The sequence below is a fragment of the Catharus ustulatus genome, chromosome 6 (assembly GCF_009819885.2).
Source record: "Catharus ustulatus isolate bCatUst1 chromosome 6, bCatUst1.pri.v2, whole genome shotgun sequence".
Taxonomy (NCBI): domain Eukaryota; kingdom Metazoa; phylum Chordata; class Aves; order Passeriformes; family Turdidae; genus Catharus; species Catharus ustulatus.
The window spans coordinates 25,844,760-25,871,448 of record NC_046226.1 but is presented as its reverse complement, the minus strand read 5'-3'; the positions used below and the strand labels follow the sequence as shown (position 1 = coordinate 25,871,448).

General features: G+C 43.7%; 1 protein-coding gene across 1 annotated transcript; it reads left to right on the top strand.

Annotated features, from left to right (window-relative positions):
- Positions 1–1,102: 1,102 nt before the first annotated feature.
- PSMA6 (proteasome 20S subunit alpha 6) lies at positions 1,103–11,520 on the top strand. Its single transcript, XM_033062736.2, has 7 exons — positions 1,103–1,258; positions 4,653–4,747; positions 5,508–5,589; positions 5,749–5,904; positions 8,831–9,009; positions 9,645–9,739; positions 11,311–11,520. Exons 1-7 carry the CDS (start codon positions 1,183–1,185, stop codon positions 11,366–11,368), a joined length of 741 nt encoding a protein of 246 aa, XP_032918627.1. The 5' UTR covers positions 1,103–1,182; the 3' UTR covers positions 11,369–11,520.
- Positions 11,521–26,689: the final 15,169 nt, after the last annotated feature.

Below are 26,689 nucleotides of genomic sequence, written 5' to 3'. Positions count from 1 at the left end.
ACAGGGAAGCTGCAAGGCTTAGTAAAAATAACCAGACAGTACTCCTGCCTTGGCAAGTCCCTCCAGATGGTTGGAGACTGGGAGAGGATTCAGGGAGTGTACCCTGAAAGGCTCTCTTCAGTCTTAATTCCTTGAGTATTCCCCTTCTGACCACATTTGGAGACAGAGCACTGGATATGCCTGGATCCATTCTGACCCAGCAGACGCTTCACTTCTCTGTGTTCCAGTGCTTGCATCACCACTTCAAACATTTCATGTCTGCTCACGAAGTCCTTCCCTAATGAAAGGGACAAACTCTGAGTCTTGTAATACATAGTGGGACATTATTCTCCCACGGTATTAATAAGCAAGGAGAAGTATTTTGAAAAATTTGAGAATGCAGACTTTTAATGCGTGGCATACACAAAATCCACCTTTATTCTGCTATTCCACAAAGAATAAGCTCACTTAATAATAACAATTTTAAATTAGAGGTGTGGATACCAGAATGCAGCTTTTCCAACTGTTTTAATGACCAACTTATAAAAAATGCCTTCCCACAAAGAGTAGGGGAATTCCAACATGTTGAAAGGCAAAAAAGAACATACAACCACGAGTTTAAATTTGGGGAATTTCCCTTTGTACTGGACACCGACAAGAAGTCTTTTAAACATCGCATTATAACGCAGCTGCGGCAACAATTACCTATGAATACCTTAAACGTGTTTTTTGAGGTACTTGCTTTAAAATTATTCTCACTGAAGAGGACACGTGAAAATACTTAGTTTGTAATTTTAGTAGGGGCTTTGTTTCCCCGGCTGGCCGGTGATACTTTTATCCAGTGTTGATGGATGCCGCGATGATGCTTCTATTCCGTTTCCTGCTGCTTCCGTGCGCGTTCCCTGGGGCAGGTCCGGCGGGCTCTCAGGTTTCCATGGACGGGAAGCGCTCGCCGAGCCCCAGAGCCGCCGCTGCCGACGGAGCTCCGCCTCCCGCTGGGGACGCGCGCCGTGTGTCGCGACACGGCGGCCGCGGGGCTCGGGCATGCGCAGCGCCGGTGCCGGACCGTGACGGTGCGGGAGCGGCGCGCGCCTCCGCGCCTGCGCGGGGTGGGCGCGTGACCCGGAAGCGCTCCGGCGGTGCCTGCGGCTGCTGCGGGGCCCTGCACGCGGACAGCTCCCCCCGCCGCGCGCCGCTCCCGCCATGTCCCGCGGCTCCAGCGCCGGCTTCGACCGGCACATCACCATCTTCTCGCCCGAGGGCCGCCTCTACCAAGTCGGTGCGTTCCGGGCCCGTGGGGCCGCCGCCGAATTGCCCCGTCACGGGCCCGGCCTGTCCGCGCCCCTCGGGCGAGCGGGGCTGCGGCCGGCCCGCGAAAGCTCCGCCGAGCCCGGCAGCCTGTGCGGAGGGGGAGACGCGGCGCCTCTCGTGGCTCGGGAGCCCCGGCTCCCAACTGGCCTGGTCCTGCGGTGTGTGGGGAAAGCTCGGTGGGAGCGTGGAGCAGCGGCGGCCCCGGTGGTGCCGGCGTGGGGGCCCGGGGAAGGGATCCTCGCATGAGATCAGGAAAACTTGCAGGCAGGGTGGGCTCTCTCGAGTGTCCCCTGCCAGCGGGAGGGACCTCCTCGGAGTCCTCAGTGTTCGATTTCAGATTAGCTTAGAGACTAAACTTGCAGCTATCCAGAGCTGTTTAGTCTCCCTCAAGTGTTTCTTTGGGTGGATCTTGCCAAGCCTCGGAGCACTGCGTTTTGGGATCTTCGAACTATGATAGCTATTTGAAATGGGATTCGACCTGCCTCAAACCCTGCATGCCGGAGTGCAAAGCCAGTTCTTGGATGTAACACGCGCTTTCTTGTTACTCCTGAATGCCGCATATTCTGCACAATGTGGCCTGTGAGATAGCAGCAACCATCCTTTGTTTTCAGGTTTCTTGGAACAATATGAAGCCAGGCTTCAGCTTCTTCTGGAGGCCACTGATTCTGTCATTCCTCTTTTTGCAGTGCTCCAGATTGTACTGCAGCACATCCTTGTGTAGGATACAGTCAGCTCACAGTCTGGCAGGACAGTAGTTTGAGAGTGCCTCTGGAGGATCCTCACAACAGGGACAGAACTGTTTTGCAGCATCATCCTGATGCTGCCTTCCCCAGCTGCAGTGGCTTCACTGCACACCCACTCTGTGTTATGTCCATAAACCCATCTGTTCTCCAGGAAAGGAGCTTGCTGGGGTCAGATTGCATTAATTGCCCGTGGCAGCCATATAGTTTTTTTCTGACTGCCCTTGAGAGTTTTTCTCAGGAAGAAGCCTGTGTGGATTAGGCCTCCTGGACAGGTGGCCCGATCTGGAGCAGTCCTTTTTGCAAGGAGAAATTAGGAAGGTGCCTGTGTGTAGATGTCTATACACACACAGAAAGTTACCTGTACTAGATATCTACATATGAGTGCTGTCTTATAGCTGGAGCATGTATAATGCTTGCTATCCCTTATACATAGGGATGGTAGGGACCGTGCTTCCTCACACAAGGTTTCAGTGGTTCTGTGACAGGAGTCCTGGGCTTTGACCTTCTGCTGCCATTAAAGCAGGCTGGTTGGTCTCCATCACTCTTCACCGTCTTTGTGACAGTACTATTGTTGGGAATGGTTTCTGCATTCTGTAACAGAGAGGAAACTGGGCCTTGGTCTTCTGCCTCCGAGGTATATTTAGCTATTAGGTTAATGTATGAGAAATGTATAGTACCTCCGTAGCTTTTAACAGTGTCTTAGAAACAAGTATCTGCATGTGTATTTGAGAGCTTCTGCACATGGCCTGAAGCTGTCTTAAAGCTATTTTAAGTACCTATGTGCTATAGGAAGAAAAATATGTAGAAGCACATAGTTAACTTCAAGCAAGAATGAGCTAGCCCACTTTATTCACACCCAGACTGGTAACTCAGGCAATACTCACATAGCAGTAAAAAGGCTTAAAACATCACTAGCAACTTGAATTTGTTTTGTTGTAAGAGCCACTTCACCTTTTTGCTGGTTACCTTGAAAACTGAACAATGCAGGTGGTACTAGCGCCAGAAGGGGCTGCAGTTTAACAAGCCTGGTTGTTGATAGTTGTGAGCAAAAACTAGTTTGTGAGGGCACCTATTCCTGCTGCCACCTAAGTGTCACCTAACCACAGAATGGCTGAGATTAGGTGAGCCCTCTGGAGATTATCTGGCCCCAAGCCCCTGCCCAAGGAGGCCCATCTAGAGCTGGATGCCAAGGAGTGTTTCCAGATGGGCTGTGACAAGTACAGGCAACCTGTTCCAGTGCTCAGTCACCATCACAGTAAAACATGTTTTCAGGTGAAACATGTTTTCATAGTGAAACATGTTTTCAGGTGTTTAGGAGGACCCTCCCTCAGTTTGTTCCAGTCAGCACTGTCACTGGGCATCACTGGAAGAAGGCTTGCTCTGTCTGTCTGCTTTACACCCTCTGTTGGGGTGGTTGTACATATAAACAGACAACTGTTGCAAAGTCTGTGCTTGGGGCTTCAAGCACAACCAGTTTGCTGGCAGCGCTGGCTCATGTCTTACTGGGTTTTGTACTCTGCTGCAGCTGGCACTGATCATCCCAGGTGAACAGAGTTGTACAGAAGGAAAGAGGGAACATCCTTTATGGCACATTTGGGTAACCAGTGAATGTCTCATGTCTGAGAATAGTAAATACAATGCCATAAATACACAGCAATGAGCCCTTCCTTAACACTGACTCAGCAGATTGAACATCTTCATCTTCAGATTATTTTCATTTTTGGATTATTGCTCTTCTGTTGTGCAATCTCTTCTACAGATCCGAGTGCAGCTTTTAAAATAGCCACGTTTCTTGTCCCAGTATTTTAAGATGGTTTTAGCAATTTACTATGCTATTTGTAGACATGTTCTGAATTCTGAGTTCACATGCATAGCTAGCAAAAAAAACTCATTTAGCTGCTGTCTGAAACTTGCCACTCAGCCAGATATTAGGAATTTCTGAATGTTTGTCAAATACTGCCAGATAAACAGTTTTAAAGTTGTTGGCTTTTGAAACCATTGATTGGGAGAAATTTATCTCCTGGATCATTTCATGACTGTTACTTTAGTGTTTCCTTTTTAATCCATTGTACATGGACAACACTATTTAATTGGTGCATGTGTAGCTTTTGCTATAAAAAATGAAAAGTATTTCAGTGTTTGAATGTCAAGTCAGAAAATATGATAGTAATGTTAATACCTGTCTCCTGTGCCTCCTGTGTCATCTTATCAGTTTTCATCTATATCACTAAAAATTAGAAAATAAGCTCATATCCTTTAAAATACTAAAATTCATGTCAAAAATTCTTCTATAAGAATTTATGGTTACTGTAGATTAGGTTGGACAATTTTGATCAAGTTCAGAACAGCCATTTTGTCCTAAAACTTATTTTGTTGCTGTTAAGCTTGAACTGAACAAAAGGTCAAATTAGAAGAAACATTTGAAGGAAGCAGTGGCAGTGGTTTTGTGAAGAGAGTCAATGCACACTGACCTTAAGGACACAAAGTGTTCCACAAGCATTAAAGTATTAAAAAGTCCATGAATTGGTGAGATTCATGTGTTGGGGGAAGGTGTGTCAGAGTTAATTGTACTAGTGTCTCTGGTGCAAGTTTTTTATTAACATTTGTTTATTTTTGTAGAATATGCATTTAAGGCCATAAACCAAGGTGGACTTACGTCTGTAGCTGTTCGTGGGAAAGATTCTGCAGTAATTGTAACACAGAAGAAAGTACCTGTAAGTAGTCTTGTTTTTGTGGGCAGGTCTGGAAGGAGAGGAGAAAAAAAGATGGGGTGCGACTCAGCAATATTGGTACTATACTTATTAGCACTGACACAAATTGCTATTTGAACTGACTATCTGGTTATCATTCTGCATATTCCGAAGTTCTAGCTCAACTGTACATTTTCTCACTAAGTATTGCAATATTAGTTTTCTCTGTAGTTGTTGAATGGATAAATCTAAGCTGACCCTGCTGTATTAAGCATGCATTCATTGCTCTGGCTTGTAAAGGCTGAGTTGTCCATAACCAGTTCCCTGATTTCTTTAATTTCTGCTGAGAAAATGTTATACCAATAGCATGTAGAACACATTTACGGGTTTTCATGAGTGTTCCAGCTCAGTGCTGGTGTACTGTTGAAAAAGGGGGGAAATTCTTTTATGTTTGAAGGACAGCATGCAATAAGAGAGCAAGGTTTTGTACGTGGGTTCTCAAAGTTTCCTCAGGTGGAACAGGACTCTGATGTTGATCATGTTCTTGTTCTCTTTCTCCAGATCTGTGGTTTTAATCTTCCCTATTCTCCAATTTCTTCCTTTGCATGCCTAAGCAATAAAAATTGGAAAGCCTGAAAGACAATATTTATCTGTTATAGGTCCTTTTGGGCTCTTCTGTAAAAACTAGAGGATTCATAGTTTGTCTTTTGTTTGTTTGTTTGTTTGTTTTCTTTTTACTTCCAGGAGAGTGTTTGCTGTTACATTATTTCTGTTTCCTCTTTAGGACAAGTTACTGGATTCTAACACAGTGACTCATTTATTCAAGATTACTGAAAATATTGGTTGTGTGATGACAGGAATGACAGGTATTTAATTCACCAGTCTGGTTTTGGAGAACTTACCTAATTCTAATGGGTGTATTTAAAGACAATGTAAGGTTGGACCTGGAATTTATAATCTCAGGCAGTGCTAGAAATAAACATGGTACATGTTCAGTGGAATTAATATTAATTCTTTTTGTCTAGCTGACAGCAGATCCCAGGTGCAGAGAGCCCGCTATGAGGCTGCTAACTGGAAGTACAAGTATGGATATGACATCCCTGTGGATATGCTGTGTAAAAGGATTGCAGATATTTCTCAGGTCTATACACAGAATGCTGAAATGAGGCCCCTTGGTTGCTGTAAGTACAGTGTATGAAAATGATCTTTACTGTTTCTTGTCTAAGTTTGCAAATTCATATATAAGAAATTCTCACACATTTTCACAATGAGTAACTGAGGGAGTAAGAGGGATGAGCAGCTGAATGAGAGAGCAGTGTTGTAGGTCTTGAACTGGAGCCGTGATTTTACCATTGAGTCTTGCATTTGAAATAATGTAACCTCTGTGATACTGCTTCACCTTGGTGTTTGGAGCCTGGTCTGTTAGCACTGTGCAGTGATGTCTGTGAGTGAGAGATGCTCTTTATAACTTTGTCTGTTTGTGGTGGTTTGACCCTGGATGGATGCCAAGTGACTGTCAAAGCCTCTCCAGCACTCCCTTCCTCAGCTAGACATAGAAGAGAAAAAAATGCCATGAAAGGCTTATGGGTCAAGATAAGGGCAGGGAGGGATCACTCACCATTTACTCCCATGGGCAAAACAGATTCACCTTGGGGAAATTAACTGAATTTCTTAAACAGCAAATAAAAATAGGATATTGAGTAGTAAAACCAAATCTTCAAAACACTTTTTTCCCCTACCTTCTTCACAGGTTTAATTTTATTCCTGGTTCTCTACCTCTCTGATAGTGGCACAGGGAGATGGGAAGGGGGTCTGTGATCAGTTCATAGTACAGTGTTTCTGCTGCTACTTCTTCCTCAGAGGGAGGACTCCTCACACTCTTCCCCTGCTCCAGTGTGTCTCCCAAGGGAGACAGTCCTCCAGGAACTTCTCCAAAGTGAGTCCTTCCCACAGGCTGCAGTTCTTCACGAACTGCTCCAGCAAGGAGCCTATCTTATGTGGGGTGCAGTCCGTCAGGAACAGACTGCTCCAGTGTGGGCTCCTTTCTCCACAGCACCACTGGTCCTGCTAGGAGCCTGCCCCAGCACAGGCTTCGCGTGGGGCCACGTGTTCCAGCCTTGGTGGGCTCCTCCAGGGGCTGCAGGTGGGTGTCTCTCTCCACTAAGGATGTCCATGGGCTGCAGGGGAATCACAGTGGTCTTCACCACAGGCTGCAGGGGAATCTCAGCTCTGGCAGCTCCTTCCCTCCATCACTTGCCTCTGTGTCTGCAGACTTGTTCCCTCTCACATATTCTACTCCTCTCTTCTCTGTCTGCAATTTCCTTCTTTTATTTTTCTTTCTAAAATACATTATCCCAGAGGCACTACCACCATTGTGGATGGTCTTGGCCTCAGCCAGCAGCAGGGTGATGTTGGAGCCAGCTGGCTTTGGCTCCTTCAGACATAGGGGAAGCTTCTGGCAGCTTCTCACAGAAGCCAGCCCTGTAGCCCACTCACTACCAAAATCTTGCCATGCAAGCCCGATGCAGTGGGTCTGGGTAAACATCACTGTTAAAAGAGAGAGATGGAGAGTGTAATTATCCTTGTGCGGCTTTTGGAGCCTTTTTTATTTAAGTAGTACGTATAGGACAGATTACGTAATTTTTGCTCTTGACTTAGCTATCACATAAATATAATGTAGAGGAAAAAATGCCTAAAGTATTTCCCTTGCAAATATTTCTATGTGCCTTGTTTTATAGCAGCAAATGCAGCTTTAAAAAGTTGTGTGTTGAGTCATTTTTTGTAGATGTTCCTGGTCATCTGTGTGTTCTGGGGTTGGTTCTGACTTGTTTTTTCTCTTACATTTGGCTGTAAGCAAGTTATAACTGTACTGTTAGGCTGTTCAGGAACTGAGGTAAAAGACTTGACAGGTTTCCTCAATTACTTTTTCATTAAACATTCTGAGTTTCTTTTTGATTGGTTGGGTTTTGGTATTTTTTTTTTTTAAGGAGAATAGTTTCAGAATTGATGAATCACTTCTTGTAATCATAGTAGGCACTAAGACTCCTTACTAAAGAAGCAACATTCAGAGTTGCGCCACAGTTTCCATGATGGGCCAATTTTCCTATGCTTGTGTGCTTGTAATTTTCAGGAATGACTGTTTGTTTCTTCCCTTGTCATTTCCCATGCCTTGATACTACTGGAAATTCCTTTTTTAAAATACATTAATAAAAATGTATTTTTCTTTACTTCCCTTAACTTTTTTTGAAAATATGAGGGGATTTTTTTTCTATTGTAGTAATAGCTGCTCAGAAGTTCTAACTACTAGTTAAAAGTTACACAAGTGAGAATAATTGAAAACCATGACCTTGTTCTGTTTTGGGTTTTTATTACAAGTATTGATTTTGATTTATTTTTTAATATGCATATTTAGACAATGCAGCTGTAAATCAAGAAGTGAGGGTGAACACATGCATTTCAGTGATGTGGTCAGATTGTGTTACTTGGAAACTATCCAGCTTCAAAACACTTAGATGATCTTCAAAGGCTTAGTTATGTGCTGATATTTCTACTTTTCATTTCAGATTTTTTTTTTTTAATTTAAAGAGGAAAAGGTATGTAATGCAGTGTTTTTCAGGGTTACAAACAATAAATCTAAATTTGGTCTTTTAATATTTCCTTTAGCTTCAGCATGTTTGTAAAGTTGATTTCTAATAAAAGGCACATGGTAATAAAGCTGTTGTTTACACTTTTGTCATGTAACACAGGATGTGAGCTGTGGCGTGGTAAATTTTCTATCAGGATAAAACTTTTGTATTTCCTGACTTAGTGGTTCTTTACAGTGAGCATGGAAAAAATGTTTGTATGTGTAATGAGTAGCCTTCTTTGGGAATGACAGAAATACAGTTTCTGATAAACTGATTTGCACACCTGGTAATGAGATGCTGGTAAGTAATGGCAAATTAGAGATTAAAAGGAAATCACAGCTCTAGGTATGGGACTGATTCCTAAAGATGTACTGCTGTGCATGCATGTTTTTTCACAGAGAGGAGTATCCATTCTGTTCTTCAGTTGAACTAAATTGCTAAAATTGGGGAAATAAATAAGTTAACAAATTTTCTCTTTAAGGTATGATTTTGATTGGTATTGATGAAGAACACGGCCCTCAGGTATACAAGTGTGATCCAGCAGGTTACTATTGTGGATTCAAGGCCACAGCTGCAGGAGTTAAACAGACAGAGTCAACCAGTTTCCTTGAAAAGAAAGTAAAGAAGAAATTTGACTGGACATATGAACAAACAGTAGAGGTAGGCCAGCAGAAGGAAATGAAAATTTGTTAAAAGTATTTTAATATGCTACATGTAGGCTTGCAGTGCAGAGAAATGTAGTTAGACATTTCCTCTTTCCCTGCAGTTCTGTATTGCTGTCAGAGCAAATACAGCTATTCCAACCAGAAAATAATTTGAAGATCATATTCTGCAAGTGTTTGAATGGTTATCTAATCTGCTTTTTTTGCTTTATGTTAGCTGAAGCAGATTATGTAATTGTAGCACTCCCACTGTAGTTGGTGTTTGGTTACTACAGTGCTTGATTTTGGGCATGCCAGTATGATTTAACTTTTAGTGACATTTAAAACAATTTTCATATTAGAAGGTATTCCAAACAGTATCTTTGCATGATAAAAGGATTTGGTTTTGTTGTGATTTTTTTCTGCTATGAAAGCATGTCCTTTGCTTTTTGTAGACTGGGCTTTTTAGGGAGATGGCTGAGAGGGACCATATTCTGCAGCAAGGGGAAACTATTTGGGATTCCTAAGCTGAGATTTTGAAGTGAGAAGTAACTTTAAACCAGAAGGAAGGATAGTTGTTAATGCTGTGTCTATTAAGAAAAAAAAAGCCTCAGTGCTTTCTTTCTAATGATTGGGGGTTTTGTTATCTTTCAGACTGCAATAACATGCCTGTCTACTGTACTATCCATTGATTTCAAGCCTTCAGAAATAGAAGTTGGTGTAGTCACAGTGGAAAATCCTAAGTTCAGGTAAGTGAACAGTGTTGATAAAACTTGGTGTGTGCAATTAGTTTACCTTCTTGCGTAATCATGAATTGAGAAAAAGAGATTTAACAAATTGAAGTTTTGAAGGGTTTTTAACTTGTAACTTTTCAAAATGTGTAGAATAGCAAACATTGTGTAAGAAGAATAATGCAGTTTTAAAATGAGTGACATGATTAAAGGATTTAGTAGAGAAAAGTGTTCTCTTTAATGTCTTAAAATGGGTGTTGCTTTCTGTGATGATTGAAATGTAGTTACATCTGGTCTAGATGTGTTTTCATGCTTAGAAGCATAAAATATTTTCATAGTAATGGTATCTGGACTTCCAAATCATAGTCATCCTAACTAATGCAGTGAAGTCTGGTTTCTATTATGGAATATTTACAAGTCCCTTAAATTCTTTTTTCCTTTTCTAAATTGAATCTTTAAATTATTCTTGCTCATCTTTAAATCGTTAAGAGTTTTTTAACAGCTAAAATATGTGGTTAACAGATTATGAATTTGTATGGTTTGAAAAACTGTATTTAAATTTGGTGAGATTAAAAGATCATGGATTTTAAAAATCACTTGTGATTTGAAAATGGCTGGACTATCTACTTTCCAAGTACTCTGCATTCCCATCTAGCATGAAAAGGAGGCACCTGCTATTTCTTCCCTCCTCCATTATTGCCTGTAGCACACTGTGTGCACCAAGATTACCTGGCCAGTGTATCAAGACAAAACCTGGAAGTCTTCCTGCTGAGGGCAGGAAAGCTTCACATCAGATACAGTGTACTTGAAAGTCTTCTCACAGTGTATAGCTGCAGAAGTACGCATGAAATGTGAGAGAAAAAGTTTGGGGGATTTTTTATAGTGCAGAAAAACCTTCCAGATATGGCTTACCTAAAATTTAGCTAAGTCTGGCTTGCTATGGAGGGATTCAGTTATTTCTGCTTTAGTCTGATTAGTTTTTGCTTGTTATGGTTTTTTTTGTTTGTTTGTTTGTTTTCTTTTTTTAATTTAAAAAGAAAAAAATAAACAGTTAAATTGGGAACAAAGTCTACTGTTACTTCAACCTAACTACTTGGTAAATGGGGACTGAAGAGAGGCTTCAAACCTTTGGGTTCTACAGGTTCAGTCTTTTCAGTGCTTCCTTCCTAATCTTTTTAATGTGGACACGGTGATGATGGGTGGTTTTGCATTTGGTGGTGTGTGCTGAGGACAAGAGAACAGCACAGTATTTGTGAGAAAGCACACAGGAGCTGCATGACCCCTTTTCTACTGCCACTCAAGGGATCAAGCTACCTTCTCACTAACTCTCAACTTGCAAATGCATTACTCATGAAGAATTACCTGTTATTTTTTCTATCATTTGTTACCTCCTTGCTCTCTAGTGACTTTGATTCTTCCTTTATTTTTCAAGAGAATTGGAATGTCAGCCTGTAGCACTGGCAGCAGGGCTTTAAAGGGCAGAAAGATGTATTGCTGTGAAACTTACTTGCGTAGATACTAGGTTGTAATATTGAAGCTTAAGGGGAGGAATCATTTAAGGTATTTAAGATTTTTTTTTGTTCTTTCAGGATCCTTACAGAAGCAGAGATTGATGTGCACCTTGTAGCTCTGGCAGAGAGAGACTAATTAGCATTCCCGTTTCCATTGTCTGTGCTTCTGGCCAGGATGTTTGGTGAAAAGAAAACACTTAATAATGGTTTTAGATTATGGGTGGAAAACAGTGTTCACTATATGATGTATTTTACTCTGTACAAATAAAACAGAGGTTTTTGAAATTCTTGATGTGTCCTTTTAATGTCATTTTTAAACTTCTAATTCTGTGAAATTGTCATCAAAATGCTTGATGACTTTTAGTGTTTCTTTGGTAATTGCTTGCCTTTTAATTGTATTTCAGAGAAATTTTGTGCTCTGAGCTGTATTTTTCATCTGAGCTATTTGGCTCTTCATGTAAAGTTAGTATCAGTTTTTGTGGTGTGTGTGTCTTGAGATAATTCTTAAATTCATGTTCATTCTCTCCATGGCCTGATGTTGAAACAACATTACTGATTTAATTGTGGGGAAGTTAGGAAGACCTTATTTGCTCAGGTTTATATGGGGATATAGGGCAAAAGCAGAAGGAAAAAGCTTGAGCTGTGAGTCCGAGTCCAGTCCTTTGGACTGATTTATTTGCAGTGCATGTGGATTTAAGAGAAGTTCCTCTATAATTAAACAGCTCTGAAGATGACATTTATTTAGGGAAAATATTTTATATGTAGTGTACTTTGGGATTTTGGCTTAGTCACCTAAGGTTTTGAGGCTTTGGGCAGTGCCAGAAACAATACTGGGGCTAGACCGGGCCATAGACAAAGTCCCTCAACAGGAATGTCTCTGGGAAGCAATTCCTGCTCCTTCAGAGGTTTTGCGTTTGGAGATGAGACTGCTAAAACTTCAAGGTGAAAAACAAAGCTTTTTTGTTTTGCTTCAATTGAAGAGGTCCAGCCTCAGCAGTAAGCAGGGAGATGTTGAAGTCGTGAGGGAGGAGGCAGAGGAGAAAGGGAAGATTTTCAGATTTCCTGAGGAGGAAGGGAAGATACCAGGCAGTTGTAGTTGTTGCACACAAGTCCCTGAAAGAATGCCAAGTTAACGCAACTTAACTCGTTACCTTCATTCCTGTGCTATGTTCTTCTCATATTGGCTTTAATTATTCCAAAATTCTCTTTGATTGTTTTCAAGGCATTTGGGTAAGGCCTCATAAGTTGTCAGAAACTGGTTTGGTTTTTTTTTTTTTTTTGTGCTTTACAGTTAAAGGCCCTTGAATGTGTGTTTTTCAAGTTCATTGTAGTAAAGAAGCTGCAATTCTGTGTTTGGTGGTTTTAATGAATTATAGTGCTAACCTTATGTGATAACTGAGTTGAGGAGATTCAGCTCTGTTCAGTGAATTGTGGACTTCTCAAAGCTTTTTGGATTTCTATTCGTGCCTCCAAATTTCAGCTTCATGTCAGATAGTGTAGTGTAGGTAAGATAAGCACCCCTGCTTCTGGTTTTGGGTTGGTTGTCTGAGAATTCTGTGTGGGTTTGTGCAACAATCAGTGCATTTTTGCAGCTAATGGCACATTTAGAAAGGTCTGTGTTACTTCAGCTGCCAGTGAAGTTTCAGTTTCTGAAAACCCTTAGGGCCTTTCTTCCTAGTACTCCAGTTGTATAACAACGTGGAATTTAAGTAGGCTTAGGTCATCATTTAGTCTACCACAAAATATCATCCATTGATAGGTTGTTCTTGATCAGCCTTAACAATATATGGAAAACATCACTAATAACTTCTTGACAAAAATTGAAGGGAACATGACAATCAGGGATCCATATGTCTAGAGCACATTTGCATAGTATTCAATATCAAAATTCCCTGCAAGTCCTTTAATTCTAGATTTTGGAGCCTGTATAGGATTGTATAACTCAGGTGGTGGTTCTGAGAACAGTGGGTATTTGTTCATACCTTGCCTGTTTTGCAATGCAGAACACCCCATCTTGTGTTCAGAGATTATGAAATAAGCTGTCTATAATGTATTAACTGTGAACATTGCCTTTTTTATGTTAAAATCACAGCAATTAAAATGACATTTTTGCTAGTATTTTGCCCTACGGAGAAAATTCGTGGTTCTCTTTTCATACTGATAATGGGGATTTTTCTTTTTTAGTCAAAGCTTTTTGTTACTGAAGATAAGGCAGCAGTGCAGGTGGGGATACCTGACTAAATGGGAAAACCCCCATATGTTACACATAACACATCATTACATTCTTCACACCCTGGAGCAGGTATCACCTGCAACCAAGCTGTTCAGCTGATGCTGAGCTGTAGCTGGTATCACCTGCTGTTTCAAAAAACCTGACACTTCAAAAGAAACTGGAGTGTGCATGGTACAATCCTGATGCTTCTGGTTTGCGTAGAGCTTATAAAGAGTGATAGCAGAGTTGAGGCTGCTCCATGTGTTTGTGGTTTGTTGTGCCAGTGCTGAAAACTGACAGATGCAGTTACAGTGTGAATGCACAAGTAGTTAAACAGGAATAGGATCGAGTTCTATTTGCATACCAGACCCACATCATTGTTACCTCTACTAAATTTGGACTGGCTCTGCACACCTTGTAACTGTCCACATTACATTGCCAGTGTTCTTTATCTATGGTGTAGTGTAAGGATGCAAATGCCAAGTATGGGTAGTCATCTTAGGTAAATCAGTATTTATTGCACTCTGAAAATCACCTGGATTTCTTATGAGTAACCTCCCTCTCTCCATGCAAATAGGGCCCCAAAGACAGTAATGGTATGTATTACAAACAGAGGTAGCTCAGTGGGGAGCCAGTTGCTCACTCATCCTATGATGTGTTTATCCAGCTGTGTGCTGGATGTTTTGTCCAGAAGGATCCTGTGAGAGACAGTATCAAAAGTTTTACTGAAATCCAAAAGGATTACATCAACTGGCTTCCCCTGATCAGCTGGGTGGGTTACCTTGTCATAAAAGGAAATCAGGTTTGATAAGCAGGACTTTCCCTTCATGAAGCCGTACTGACTGCGATCAAGTGACCGCATCCTTTAGGTATTCAAAGGCATTTTCCCAGGGGACCTTGCTAACCAGCTTCCTTAGCAGCCTGAAGTCTGCTCTCCTCATGTCTAGAGTTGAAGTTTTGCTGGCACTTTTCCTCCTGTCAACACAGGTTTTAGACTCAATCACTTCGTGGTCAGTGTGGCCAATCTCCACTCAGGAGAACCCTCTCTTAACATGCAACAGTCCTGTTCAGACAGGCTGTAGTGAACTTCTGTAGGATTTCAGGTATGACTTTAGAGCAATATGTGCTACTGTGTAATGCACAATGTTTGGCTGTATCTTTTCACTGTAAAGCTGATGGGAGTCTAAGGACAGGGGTAAATGGGGAGTTCAGATGGGGTATGTGTAGCTAGATCACAACCATTTCAAGGACATGGAATTAGATGCAACATTCTTTTTTAACTTCTCTGTCCTGTTTTGCATTAAATCAATGTCCTGGTTTACCAAATAAGGAATATTTTGGTTCAGCACACATTGTTGGACGCAAGATGAAAGAACTATGTCTGTCATTTTCTAGCATCTGAAGAAAGAAAAATACATAACTTTCCCATTTTTTCCCCTGGCACAGAAGCAAAGCCTGCTATTTTGAGTTCTGTAAAACAGCAGCCTTACCGGGTCATGAGATCAAGTTTTTTGAAGCATATCCATAGCAGTATTCATATTTTCTTCTAGGAAAAAAAGCTGCACTACCAGGTTTGTAACAGCAGGGGCATTGCTTTTCGTTTTGTAATCAGTGAATTTTTGCTTTTTCAGATGGGAAGTTTTCAAATTGTCACGGCTTGTTCCAGCCAGTTCTTGCTAGTAACATTTTGTTCTGTTCTGTTGTTTTGCTGTAACCCAAACTACTTGGAAACAATGCAAGACATCCTGTAGTTCAGGATCTGTTGGAACAGTGAAGCTCTCATGACCAAACTAAAACAAAGATCATCACATGCTTATGCAAAGCTGTTTAAAATAGTTTGGACTTTGTTTGTTTATTGTGGTTCTCATGTTTTAGAAAACCCCATGAAACATTTTAACCTGTCCTTTTTTGTATATCTATATAGATAAAATTGCATTTTAAAGTGTCTGACAAACCCCTCAGTTATTTGAGTATTTGCTGCTCTTCACTAAGATTTTCTTAGCATACTCATCTTTTCTGTAGTAATGGTCGTACTCATGTCACCATCTTCTATGAAAATTCTGTGCTGCAATGTTAAATATGGCAACTCTAATGTACGTCACTATAAACCTGATGAATAAATAGAGCCAGCATATCACTAAGTCAAAATCCAGCTAACTATTTGGCAGAATTGCCATCTTCCAAGCAGTGTGTGCTTCCACTTTTTGGGGATAGTGTTTTTCTCTTGGTTCTTTTTAGAACCTGCCAGCTGTAGCTGAGCTTCCTGGCACTGCAGATGCACTTCATGGCTGTCTCCTACCTGTCATTGTGGCTTAGCTGATAGGTTCAAACCTCTGGAATGAAGTTTTCTCTCTGAGCCTCTAACAGCATAGTATGAAGTCTAGATTAGTATACACAAGCCAAGACTTCAATTTTTTTGCCAGTAAAATGTGTTTGCTTCCTCTTCCAGAAACTGACTCTTGTGACACCCAGTGGCATAAAGAGTTGTGAACATAAGGTACTTAATCCTTTATGAGATTCCTTAGACTGGAAAGCAACCCTCTCCCAAATTAGAGAATAAAAATTCCTAGTTGATGGAGAAAAATAGCATGAATGTGCATGGACTAGGATTGCATGAGTAGGAATAGGAGTACCACTCACTGCCATTTGATGTTGGTGTGATGCTTGTGCTCAGTCTCCCTGGGTTTTTTTCTGGCTCTTCCTTCAGCAAGCACTGGTGATCATTTGCATTTGTAAAGAGCCACTGTCTTTACTTAATTGATGGAAAACATTGGGGGTTTTGGTTCAGTTCTCTGTTACATAAGTGACCTGAGTCATCTTACAGTGGGGTCAAATTCACCGTAGTGCAGGTGTAGAAGAGGGAAGAGGGAAATGGGATTGCACTGCCTCTGCTTTAAGCCACTGTGAAACCACAGCCTGCATCACCAAAGGAACAGGAGTTTCCATAGCTCATTATCCCCTTGGCTAGTCTTTGACTTAAACCTATATGATGGCACCTGGCTCACCAAAGTTGTGTTTGCCTTTGTCAGCAGGTGACTTGAGCCTTTGCTTGGGCAGCGTCAAGACTACTCCCATTTCCTCTGAGAAAGGTTTCTTTGGGGACAGTGCTGTTACTGCAGCTCCTTCTCAGTTCCTCTGTTCCTTTAACCACTGTGTAACCCAGCAATTTCCAGGGCTACCCAGGGAACCTGATATAGAAACAAGCTTATGTTTAAAAAAAACAAAGCAACAAAACCCAGACAGAACAATAGCTCAGCGTGAGCACTGGTTTAACCTTGATGCTGGTACTGCAATAAAGTACCAGTACAGGGGGCAGTGCAGCGCAGGATCCATAAGGAGGTACTGGTTAAACTGGTGGCACACCTGGTAGGAGTGACAGTCAAAATTCTCCCTTGTAACTAAGTATTTTCCTCAGGGAAAGATGGGATATTAGTTTTCATAATCCGTAGAAACCTCCTTTATGGAATTTAACTGCAGGCTGGCATGGGTGGCTAGACAGGGGGTCTCTCTGGACAGTGCACTCTTAGGTCATTTTGGAAGCCAGAACTTTCAACAAGATGTCAAGAAAACCTGCAGCAAGGTGGCTGCCAAAGGGAACAGCAGCTACCTTGCATTGGGTTTTAGCACAAGTGGGATGGGCAGCCTTTCTTTTCTTTCCTTTTCTGTCTCTGCCTCTTCAACCACTTGTAGCCTTGCATACCTTTAGGGTGTTGTGAAGAAATTTATTTGCATTGAATGTTAGCCTAGTTTCAGTTAACAGTATTTGGAAATGCCTGCTGACAAAAAAAAATTTAAAAAACAACAACAAAAAATGTTTCTCATCTAAGGATGTGGTGAACCTTGAAAACGGGCTACCAGGTTAGCTTAGTTACTCACTGTCCCTGAAGGTAACAGGAAGCAGGCTGAGGGTTACTGGAGTCAAAGCTGTTAGCAGAAAGGATGGGAGAGAAAGGAGAATTTCCAGTGAGGATAAGGAAGGCTGCCTGACTTGCCACGAGTTAGTGGCAAGTTGCCCAAAACCTCAATCTCCAGTGGATTTTTTTCAGCCTGTAGCTCCTGATTTCTTCACCTGGTGGGTGTCTGCACACATGAAATGTTTGTTGAATACTTGCTAGAATATTGGCTAATGGTGTTCCCCATTCCTGTCTCCAGGAGAAGTTCCCATTACTAACCTCTCTTACCTAGTAACAAAGCAAATAAATTAAGTACTAAATAGTGTAGAATTGGCTTTGGAAGTGCAAAAATAGTTATATCCCATAGGTGACAGGAGTACTTGTCAGGAAGTAATTTTTTTAACATTTTTTCCTACTTTGAGTACTTTGCACTGACACCTACATTTTTCTCACTCCAACGCAGGAAACAGACATGGGCTCTTGTGTAGGCAGTTCATCAGGGGATATCCGTATAAAGTGCTTTAATGGTCCATAGGTTCAAAGTTGGGAGTTAGAGAGATAGACTGCAAAATAAGTCTGGAGGGGAAAAAAAACCAGCCGCAGATGGTGTGAATATCCTGGTATGCAGGTAAGGAAACGAGAACGAGGTTGTCAAAAAAAGGATGATAACAAAACAAATTAATGATAAGTAGCATTACAAGTGGTCTATATTACTGGAACGAAGTAGCAAAGGTCAATTTCAAGAATTTAGTTACTAATAGAGAAGAAGAGAATAGATAATAGATTGGGTTTTTCTGCTCACTGATGCTGGACATATTGATAAATAAAGGCATGTGCAATTAATTCAGCAGGATGATTGAGAAACTGCTTCTGTTGATGAAGTGCTTATTTGCAAAATGATATTACAGTCTTTATTTCAAATACAGATAATAACGAGTGTGTGATGCTTTCCCACTTTGGTGGCAAATCAAAACACGTACCACAGCAGTACATGGGCACTTGTGCTTTGTAACAGGAATCAATGAATGTGTGTGGATAGATACGTGCTGCAATCCAGCTCTGCCGGAACGTGGAGCTTTAAAAAGCGCTGGAAAGACCAACATGTGCTGAGTGGGCAAAGGGCCTTGTTGAGCTTCTAGGCTCAGGTGCGTGGCATCAGGCTCTTGGTGTGAACAGGCAAGGGTGCAGGGTCAGGAGCAGCTGCTTCAGTCAGTGCCTGGTGCCACGCAGGGCCAGCAGCGGCACCCTGGGACAGCGAGCTGGCAGTGCCCGGGGAGCCCGAGCGGGCCGGGGCTCATCCCCTCGTTACCTTCTATCCGGCTCAGCACACTGGCTCAGCACACAGCTGCATGGGCTGCGGCGCTTGTAGAACCGACAGGGATAAGATCTTGAGGAAACAGGGAGGGGTAGGACCCACTTAGCACAGGCTGCTGTTTCATCATCCTGTCAGAGTGCGACAAGCACACCCCTCGAGTTGGTTGTGCCACATACTGTGGGTTACTACGATTCTGTTGTGTTGGTATTTGAAATACTTTCAGATGGATCGTTTCCTAGGAGAACAAACAATTGCTCTTCGCCGATATCAGGCACATCGCTAGCTCAGGGCACTCTAAAGTGAGATCCTCCAGATGGTCCTTGAGCCGGCTGTGTAGGTGCCGCCCCATTCACAGCCATACAAAGAGCGTGAAACTCCTCGTGCCTGTGCTTCGTTCAATTTGCGCAAAATGGGTGTTTGAAAAGGCTTTGAAAGGGCTGCATTCAAGAGCTGTGGTTGCTGCCTGGAATTGTTCCAGCTCCCTCCCTCTGGTCTTGACAAATACTGTGGAGCTGCTGAGACAGGTTAGTTGTGCTGGCTAGTGTGTTGTTTTCTTCTCTTCGTAATGTTCTGAGTCGGATTTACCTTCAGGTCAGCGGAAAATAAATAAAAAAATAAAATACAGCAAAACTCTTGAAGTACATCAATGCTGAAAGATACATATTCAACACAACTACTATTTACAGAAACTGTGATCAAAACCTGAGCACTCGGTTTTGCACATCTGTTGATTTTTGGAGCTGGGAAAGAAAACAGCACTGTCCTCAGCAAGCAGGGTCATGTGAGGATAGCTGAGCTAGAAAGGAAGCCAGACCAAGCACTGCTGCGCTCTCGGGAGCCTGCTGCCACAGGCTGTGGCATCACATGTAGTTGCAGCAGATCCTGCCTGGCTAGTTTCTCCTGGATCCGTGCTTTGGAGTTTTCATTGAAGATGTCCTTGCTCGGTGCAGTCTCGCTAGGGACAGCAAGGCCGTGTCTCCAGCAGCCCCGGCTGCTCACCCTGCAGCGGAGGCTCCGCAGGACCCGCTGTTTCCTTAACTCCCCTGCAGATACAGCCTCCTCTCTCAGCTGGTTTCTGAAGGCCTTCTGCCACTGTTAACAACGGGAAATATTGCCACCCTTCCTTCTTTCCTCTTCTTAATTATAAATTATCATTATTTTAACAATTTTTAGCCTGATTATGGAGCAGACTCTGCAAACTGATCAACTTTCAGTTGTCATTGAAAACCTTTCATGCCCGGGTCACAGGCATATCTCTGATCTGAGAGAATGGATCAGTTCTCTTTTTTAGAGACAAAAATAAGGACTTCTGCTGGAGGAAGTAAACTACAAAATATCGGATAAGGATAATTTGGATTTTGTTAAATCACTGCTAATCCCGTCCCTTTCAATTTCCATATACTTAGTACTTAAGTACTCCTCTACCGACCCGGGGAGAAACATTTTTAAGGTAATTTTCCCCACCCCCAGCTGGTCCGAGCCCACCCTGAAAGAAGCAGGGATAACCTGGGCTTGTTTTTATTGGTACCACGCCTACGGCGCCGGGCTCCACCCTGCAGGGAATTCCCACGCTCGGTAATGGCACGGCGCGGAATGCCGGCAAACATTCAACGAGCTCGATTCCAGATCCCGTAAATACAGTGTAAATCTTCGCGAATGTGCACGGCCTTTCGGGAGTCCTTCCCCCTCTGAAGGTTTTCTGTGCTAGTGCCTGTGAGTCTCCTGCAGCCCAGCCCGGCTGTATCTGCTCAGTGCTGAGAGCTACCAAGGCCTTTGCAGCTGCCTGAGACAGTGTGGTTTCCTTCTTTATTTTTTACCCCTGCCAGATAGTGAATAACGGGGTTTCCTCTGATAAGACTAAACTGGTCTGGTCTGTGCCTTTGCCTCTCGTGGTCGGATGGGCAGTGACATCTTCCCACCTGTAGCTCAAACCTAACTGTGTTTCAAACACTGCAGACAATGGCAAAACTCCCTGCAGACGATGTGAGATGAGTGGTCCAGAAGCAAAGGAGGCAGAAGATGGTTTTTGTGAGCTTTGCATTCCTCTCGCAGCCTGTAGATCCCGCCCAGTGGTTGCCGTGGGCTGCCCGCGGTGGGGAAATGGTCACAGCCTCAGCTGGAATCTCAGCTACTGGCTCAGCAAGGAGAAGTAAAGGCACCAAAACCCCCTCCTGGTTTCCCTGTTCCCAGACTTCTCCTCCATTCAAAAGTACCGTGTTTAAGGACATTGTCATAGTCTGGGAACCCCCTTCTTGCACAGTTTCCTTCCTCTTTTCTCCTTCCTGAAACGCAGTGCCTTTGTCATGTCACAGCCACACTGTGCCCTTTGAGCTGCAAAAAGAGAGAGCGCTCGCTGTGGCTCCTCCATTCATGATAGACTCACCTCCCCGGGAGATTTTTCTGGTATGAGGAGGAGGGAAGAATCCTCCTTTTATCCTCCACCATTCCATCAGGACAATAGACAGTGCTTCTAGGCACAGGCAGCTTGTAAAACCCACAAAATTGCAGGTTTTTTGGCCAAAGTGTTCTTGATTTTAAGCAGATAAGGAGCAGGGGAAAACAAACTCAGCATCTAAATGGAGAAGAGGTGCTGTACAACCAGCACTTAACTGCATTTTTAACTTTAGTAGAAATATAATTTTCACAAAGAGGAAAATCCCTTTAAATCCCACAAAGCCCCTCAAGCCTGCTTAGTCAGCTATAGGATCTGGAGAATTAGGGGCTATGAACACATCAGACATCAGACTGGAAGCCTTTCAGCAGGACAAGGACCAGGCTTTACTATGGACTGTGTGAAGGAGCTCATTCTATCAAAGTGCTTTTGCCACTCTTCTGGAGGGCAGGGGTTATTTGTTCACTGCTGAAGGGAAGCTGCTTCAGTCAGTGCTGATTGCCTTCCCCTAGAAATCCCCCCGAGGAGAAGCTGAGTAAGCTGAACCAGTGGATGCTGAGGCCATGGCAATACCTTCCTCCTAAAGCAGCTGTTGCCACATACAACCAGTCAGAGGAAAAAAAGGACAAAAAAGGCAAAACAACAACAACAAAAAATTAAGAAAGGAAGGGAGGGGAAATGTTATGTTGCTGAGGTCTCTTGCTGTGTTCAGCTGCAAGGCAAAGCTGGCTGAAAAAATGGGAGGAACGTGCCTTGTTTTCACCAAAGGACTGCAGAACACCTGTCCTGTAGTTCTCGTAGGATTGGTTTTAATCCTTTTTTCCTAAATAACCAATCTGACTTACAGATGTGTGTGTTTTCTGCCCAGGTCCTGCAGGCTTGTTGGAAACATCCTCAAGTGTTTCCTCCTCCAGGCAAATGAGTGGGAGAGATCCCAACTAATACATGGACTAGGGGAAGACAGCTCAGCTCATGGACCAAACCTTCTGTTTCTGGAGTGCTTCAGAGCAGCAGAGTGCTACAGTGGGATTAAGTGGGACTAGGATGGGGAGCACAGCTGATTGTCACCAACCTTCCCATCAGCATGTGGCCCTCTGAGGCTGCACACTCAGTGGAACTGAGGTCCCAACAGTGTTTTCCACTTGATTCACTATGAAAGTGGAAGAGAGTAGCCTTAGGAAAGTTCATATGAAGCAGAAAATGGCATAAGGCAACTTACGTGACTTAATAAGTGGTGAGTGATTTTCCTCTCACCTGCCTGGAACACCTCAGTGCAGTGGGCATGGGAGTATTCTCCTCCTGGCCAGGCAGTTTGGTCCCAGCTGGGACTGAGAGCGGCAGAGGACACTGCCTGCATTAGGGAAGTGAGAAACTCTTTAATAAGAGCCATCAGGTGCACTGTGTTTTCTTTGGGCTGGGTGATTCCCCAGAAAACCACAGTCCAAGCCAAACGAGTGGCTTGGCGCCGGCTCTGGCACAGCTCCACTGCAGTAGTCTTCCATGGGAGCTGCAACAGCAGCTCCTGCAGCAGGCAGGCACATGCAAAGCAAAAAAAAAAAATAAAAAAAGAAAAGAAAAAGAGAGTGAGGACAGAAAGATGATCCTTCTGGTTATTCCCAAGCCTGAGAGAATGTTCTGTCTTCTCACTAGTCTCTTCCTTCCAAACTTAATAATAGGACTTTTTCATTGCAAGTGACTGTAGGAAACACTCCACTTTCTGAGAAAAAAAACCCCCAAACACCTAAAAGCAAGTAAACAAACAAAAAGCTAAAAAAAAAAAATCTAACCAACAACAACAAAAAAAAGCAAACAAAATCCTCACAAAATAAAAAAACACAACCCGAACAAACAAAACAAAAAATCTCTCCAAACAAACAAAAAAGTTATCTGTGTGGCACACCCATTTGCATTGAAATCCAGTACATCCAGCTAGAAATTGCATCAGGTTGATCCAGGTGTAGTTTTGCTGTGATGATAGCCATTTCAGGCAAAGTCTTCAGCTGACCTCTCTGCCCTGATCTGCTTTGGCTGCCTGACAATGCCTTTTCCCATGCTCAGTTTCTGCGTTTCTGCCACTCACTGGGAAGCTTTCCTGGGTTCTCATAGCTGTTGTGGGCAATGTCATACAGCAACACTCAAAACCAAGTTTTGTCTGGTTGCTTCATGGCAATCCCACTCTGGCATCTTATTTTGGTCCATCAAAGTTGGACCCTTTCCCATTTCAGTATTTGGATCTTCCTCCTCATAACTCATCTGCTGTTGCTGTGTTCAGTTCAGCATGTTAACATTTACAGTGACCTCATGGCAAATCCCCTCTGTAGCTCTGCATTCAGAGGAAATGGAATAAAGAAAGGCACTGGAAGCTCAGCTATGACACAAAGCATCCATGAAGCAGAGAAGAGAGATCAGCTCAAACACTTGCCTTGCTGGCTCAGATAGAGTGGAAATAGTGAAGCTCCCCTTGATGAGCAGCAGCAGGTCATGGGAGCTGAGTCACCAAAACACCTCCTGTCAGCAGGTGATTTGGGACATGTCAGCCATCTCTCAGAGGATCCACGTAGGATGGCACGTGCTGCTCACATGTCAAAGATTTAGCTGTGCACGTTACTGAGGAAATGGAAGGTGGTTGTCACACCATAGTTAACATCAGAAGTGAAGGGAGCTCTGCATATAGTGCAGGACAGGTACTTTTACTTTCAGTGCTGGTTTTGTTTATACAGCTTGGGTGGAGGCAGGAACCCCACCAAAACAAGCTTGCAAAAGGAACATTTCGTTTGTGGAAGGAACATGGAATTCCCCAAGGTAAGAACAGCAGGTTTAAGTGATTGCATTTCCATCAAGCAGCTGGCATTCTTTCCAGTGCCCCACCTCCTCTTCTCCAGCCTTGCTTCCTTGCAGGCTGAGGGCAGCTGTGGCTCGTCTGGCTCAGGACCAGCCCTGGAGCTCAGTGCCTGCCTATCTAGAGCTGTGCCCATTTGCAAGGTGAGCCTTTGTACCTGAGCAGGAGCAACACCCGTACACTGGGACAGCTTTGCTGCTCCTCTCCTGCTGGGTGCTGGGTGGCCCCAGGGCCTGCAGGGGACTAAAATTTGGTGTTTCTGTTTGTCATGGTAAAGCACTGAGTCAGCAGACTCTTCTCATGTTTTCAGTTTTCTCTGTTTCAATAGGACGTACCCTTGGTCATGCAAGTTGCCATTTTCCCTGACAGTTTCTCATGGCAGCCCCATCTCCCAGAATGGCCATCTATTTCCCTGGTGTCCTTCTGACCTTGATTGTTCATCTGAGGGGGCTCCTCTCCTACCTCCAGCCTGCTCTGTACTCCCAAGTTCTCCTACTGATTTCTCTTGCTCATTCCCATGATAAGCCCTCAAGGCCCTCTCTGTCTTTTTATATGTAAAGTGCAAAAACTCCACCTCCCCTTTCTTTTGCACTCAGCAAAAGCCTCTGCCTGCTGCTAGGAAGATTTGGTGCTCCTTCCTGCCTGGCAATTTGGATTTCTAGGAGGAGTTTCCTGCATGGTTTGGGCCACGAGGACTTCTTTTAGACTCAGCTCTGGTTTTCAGTCTCCCTGCTCTCCCCCCTCCCACTGGAGGCTGATTCTCCTCAGATGGCTGGTGGAGTAATTACAGTGCAGTTCCCTCTACTTGCTTTGGGCAAAATTACACAGGTTAATTTAAATTAAGGCACCCTGGCTGGTCTGCCTGAACTGAACTAGGGGAAAGCTCATGCAATCCTCTCTGCCAGCTGTGATATGAGTGCTACGGCAGCCAGGCAGACCGGGGTCATCAGCTCTTCCACCTGTAAAGCTGGGGCTCAGCAAACCATGTCCTGTGTTGCATTTCTCCACAGTGCTAAGCAGAGGTGCTCAGCTGGTTAGCCAAGGAGGTTAGCTGGAAGCACTAGGCACAGGTTCTGCTAGACCTTACAATCTGCTATCCTAACATCCAGACTCCTGAGCTGCCTTTATCCTCAGGTCTGGTGTGCACAGCACTGGCTCTCAAAGCCTTCCTCTTTTCCTCCTGAAATATGCCAAAGGTAACACTCTTCCAGGTGAACATAATAAACTTCCAGCTAGGGAATCCACATGAGAAAGGGATGTCTTGTCCTGCAGTGCAAAAGCTGCCAGGCACATTTCCATGGAAATGAAGCCTGACCACCGTGTAGGAGAGGGAGTGAGAAAAGGCCACGCTATCTCCTTTTCTTCCCTAATGCCAGAGATGCGGGACAGTGGCATAGGGATTAGGTTGCTGGGCCAGGAGGGAGTAAAGACCTAGCAGTTCCTGAGTGGGCCCACTGAAAGCTCCTGTCCTTGGGTGAGGCGTGCACCCATGCAGACCCCTGGCTGTTCAGGTGTTTCCATGCAAGAGAGAAGCCACTATTATATATTATACATATTCAGGAGGTATGGAGCTGCTGAGCACAGGCTTTCCAGGAACTGGCTTTGGATACAGGCTTTCACAGCCTATCATCATCCTGATTTAGAGTTTTAAATCTCTTTTGGGATCCATGCCCAGGTGCCAATTTCCACTAGAAAGTATTTTTCCCTGAAGTTGGGAAGAAATAATTGCTGTATTCCTGTGGTGCTTTAGAATGCCCTTCTCTAGGCCCTGCAGCATGAGCCCCAGCTGGGACTGAATTATGTTGCTCTTCATTCTCCTGCAGTTGGGTTGTTAAGATAGACACCAACATGGGCAGAAGCATCACTCTGCACTGGCCTGAAGTACTAATTGCCTAAGAGCCCAAATGATGATGAGGTTATTTATATCCCAGCCTTTCCAGCATTGGTCATGGCTGAAGACAACACACCAGACTGGAAAGACCTCTGGACTGGTGATTGGGGTGGCCTTATTAAGCGTCAAACTCAGCCTGTTGCTCAACGAGCTGTTTTCTTTGTGTAACCCAACGTTTTCTTCACGTAACCCTGACACAGCTTGCAATAGCCTGGCTGGAAAATCAATTGCAGCACAGAGAGCAATGTGAGCAGCACCTTCAGTGGCTCCATGTGTGCCCAAGCTTGATCATCCCTGGCATTAATTATGGGTTTGCTCATCTGTGAGGATGAGGCCTCTGTTTTTCAGTACAGTCACATGAGCTCAGATGGCCCCAAGCACAGCTTTGATTCTCACACTGAGCAAGTGCTCAGAGAACACGTGTGGCTGCTGCGCTGCCTGACAGGTAAACATGCTGGGACTGATGGAGGTGAGCGACCTTGGAACCTGTCACCACATCCTGGATGCTGAGGATGTTGTCGCAGGGTCTCCTGCCAGGGGCTTCCCTGCTGGTGTAACTTCTGGCAGCCCCTTCCTGCAGAGCAGTCTCTGGTGGCCAGTAGAGGCTGCCAGCTCCTGTGGCAAGGCTTCAAGGCACAGATCGGTTTATGACCTCCAAGCTGTTAAATCTAGTCAAACAACACACAAGAGTTCAGTGAGCTGAGAAGCCTGCTTTGCACAGGAACTTGTGTGATCAGTGATAACTGTCAGAAGCCAGGACTGGACAAGACTGCTCCCAGGGTGCTGGGAGAAAGAGGGAGATAATTGGGATTGAAACAGCAAAAGCATACCCTGGAAGCTGTGTCTCCTCTTAGGTAACTCTGCAGGCTGGATGGATGCCTGTCTCCAAGCACTGGCATTCCTCAGTGGCTGGAG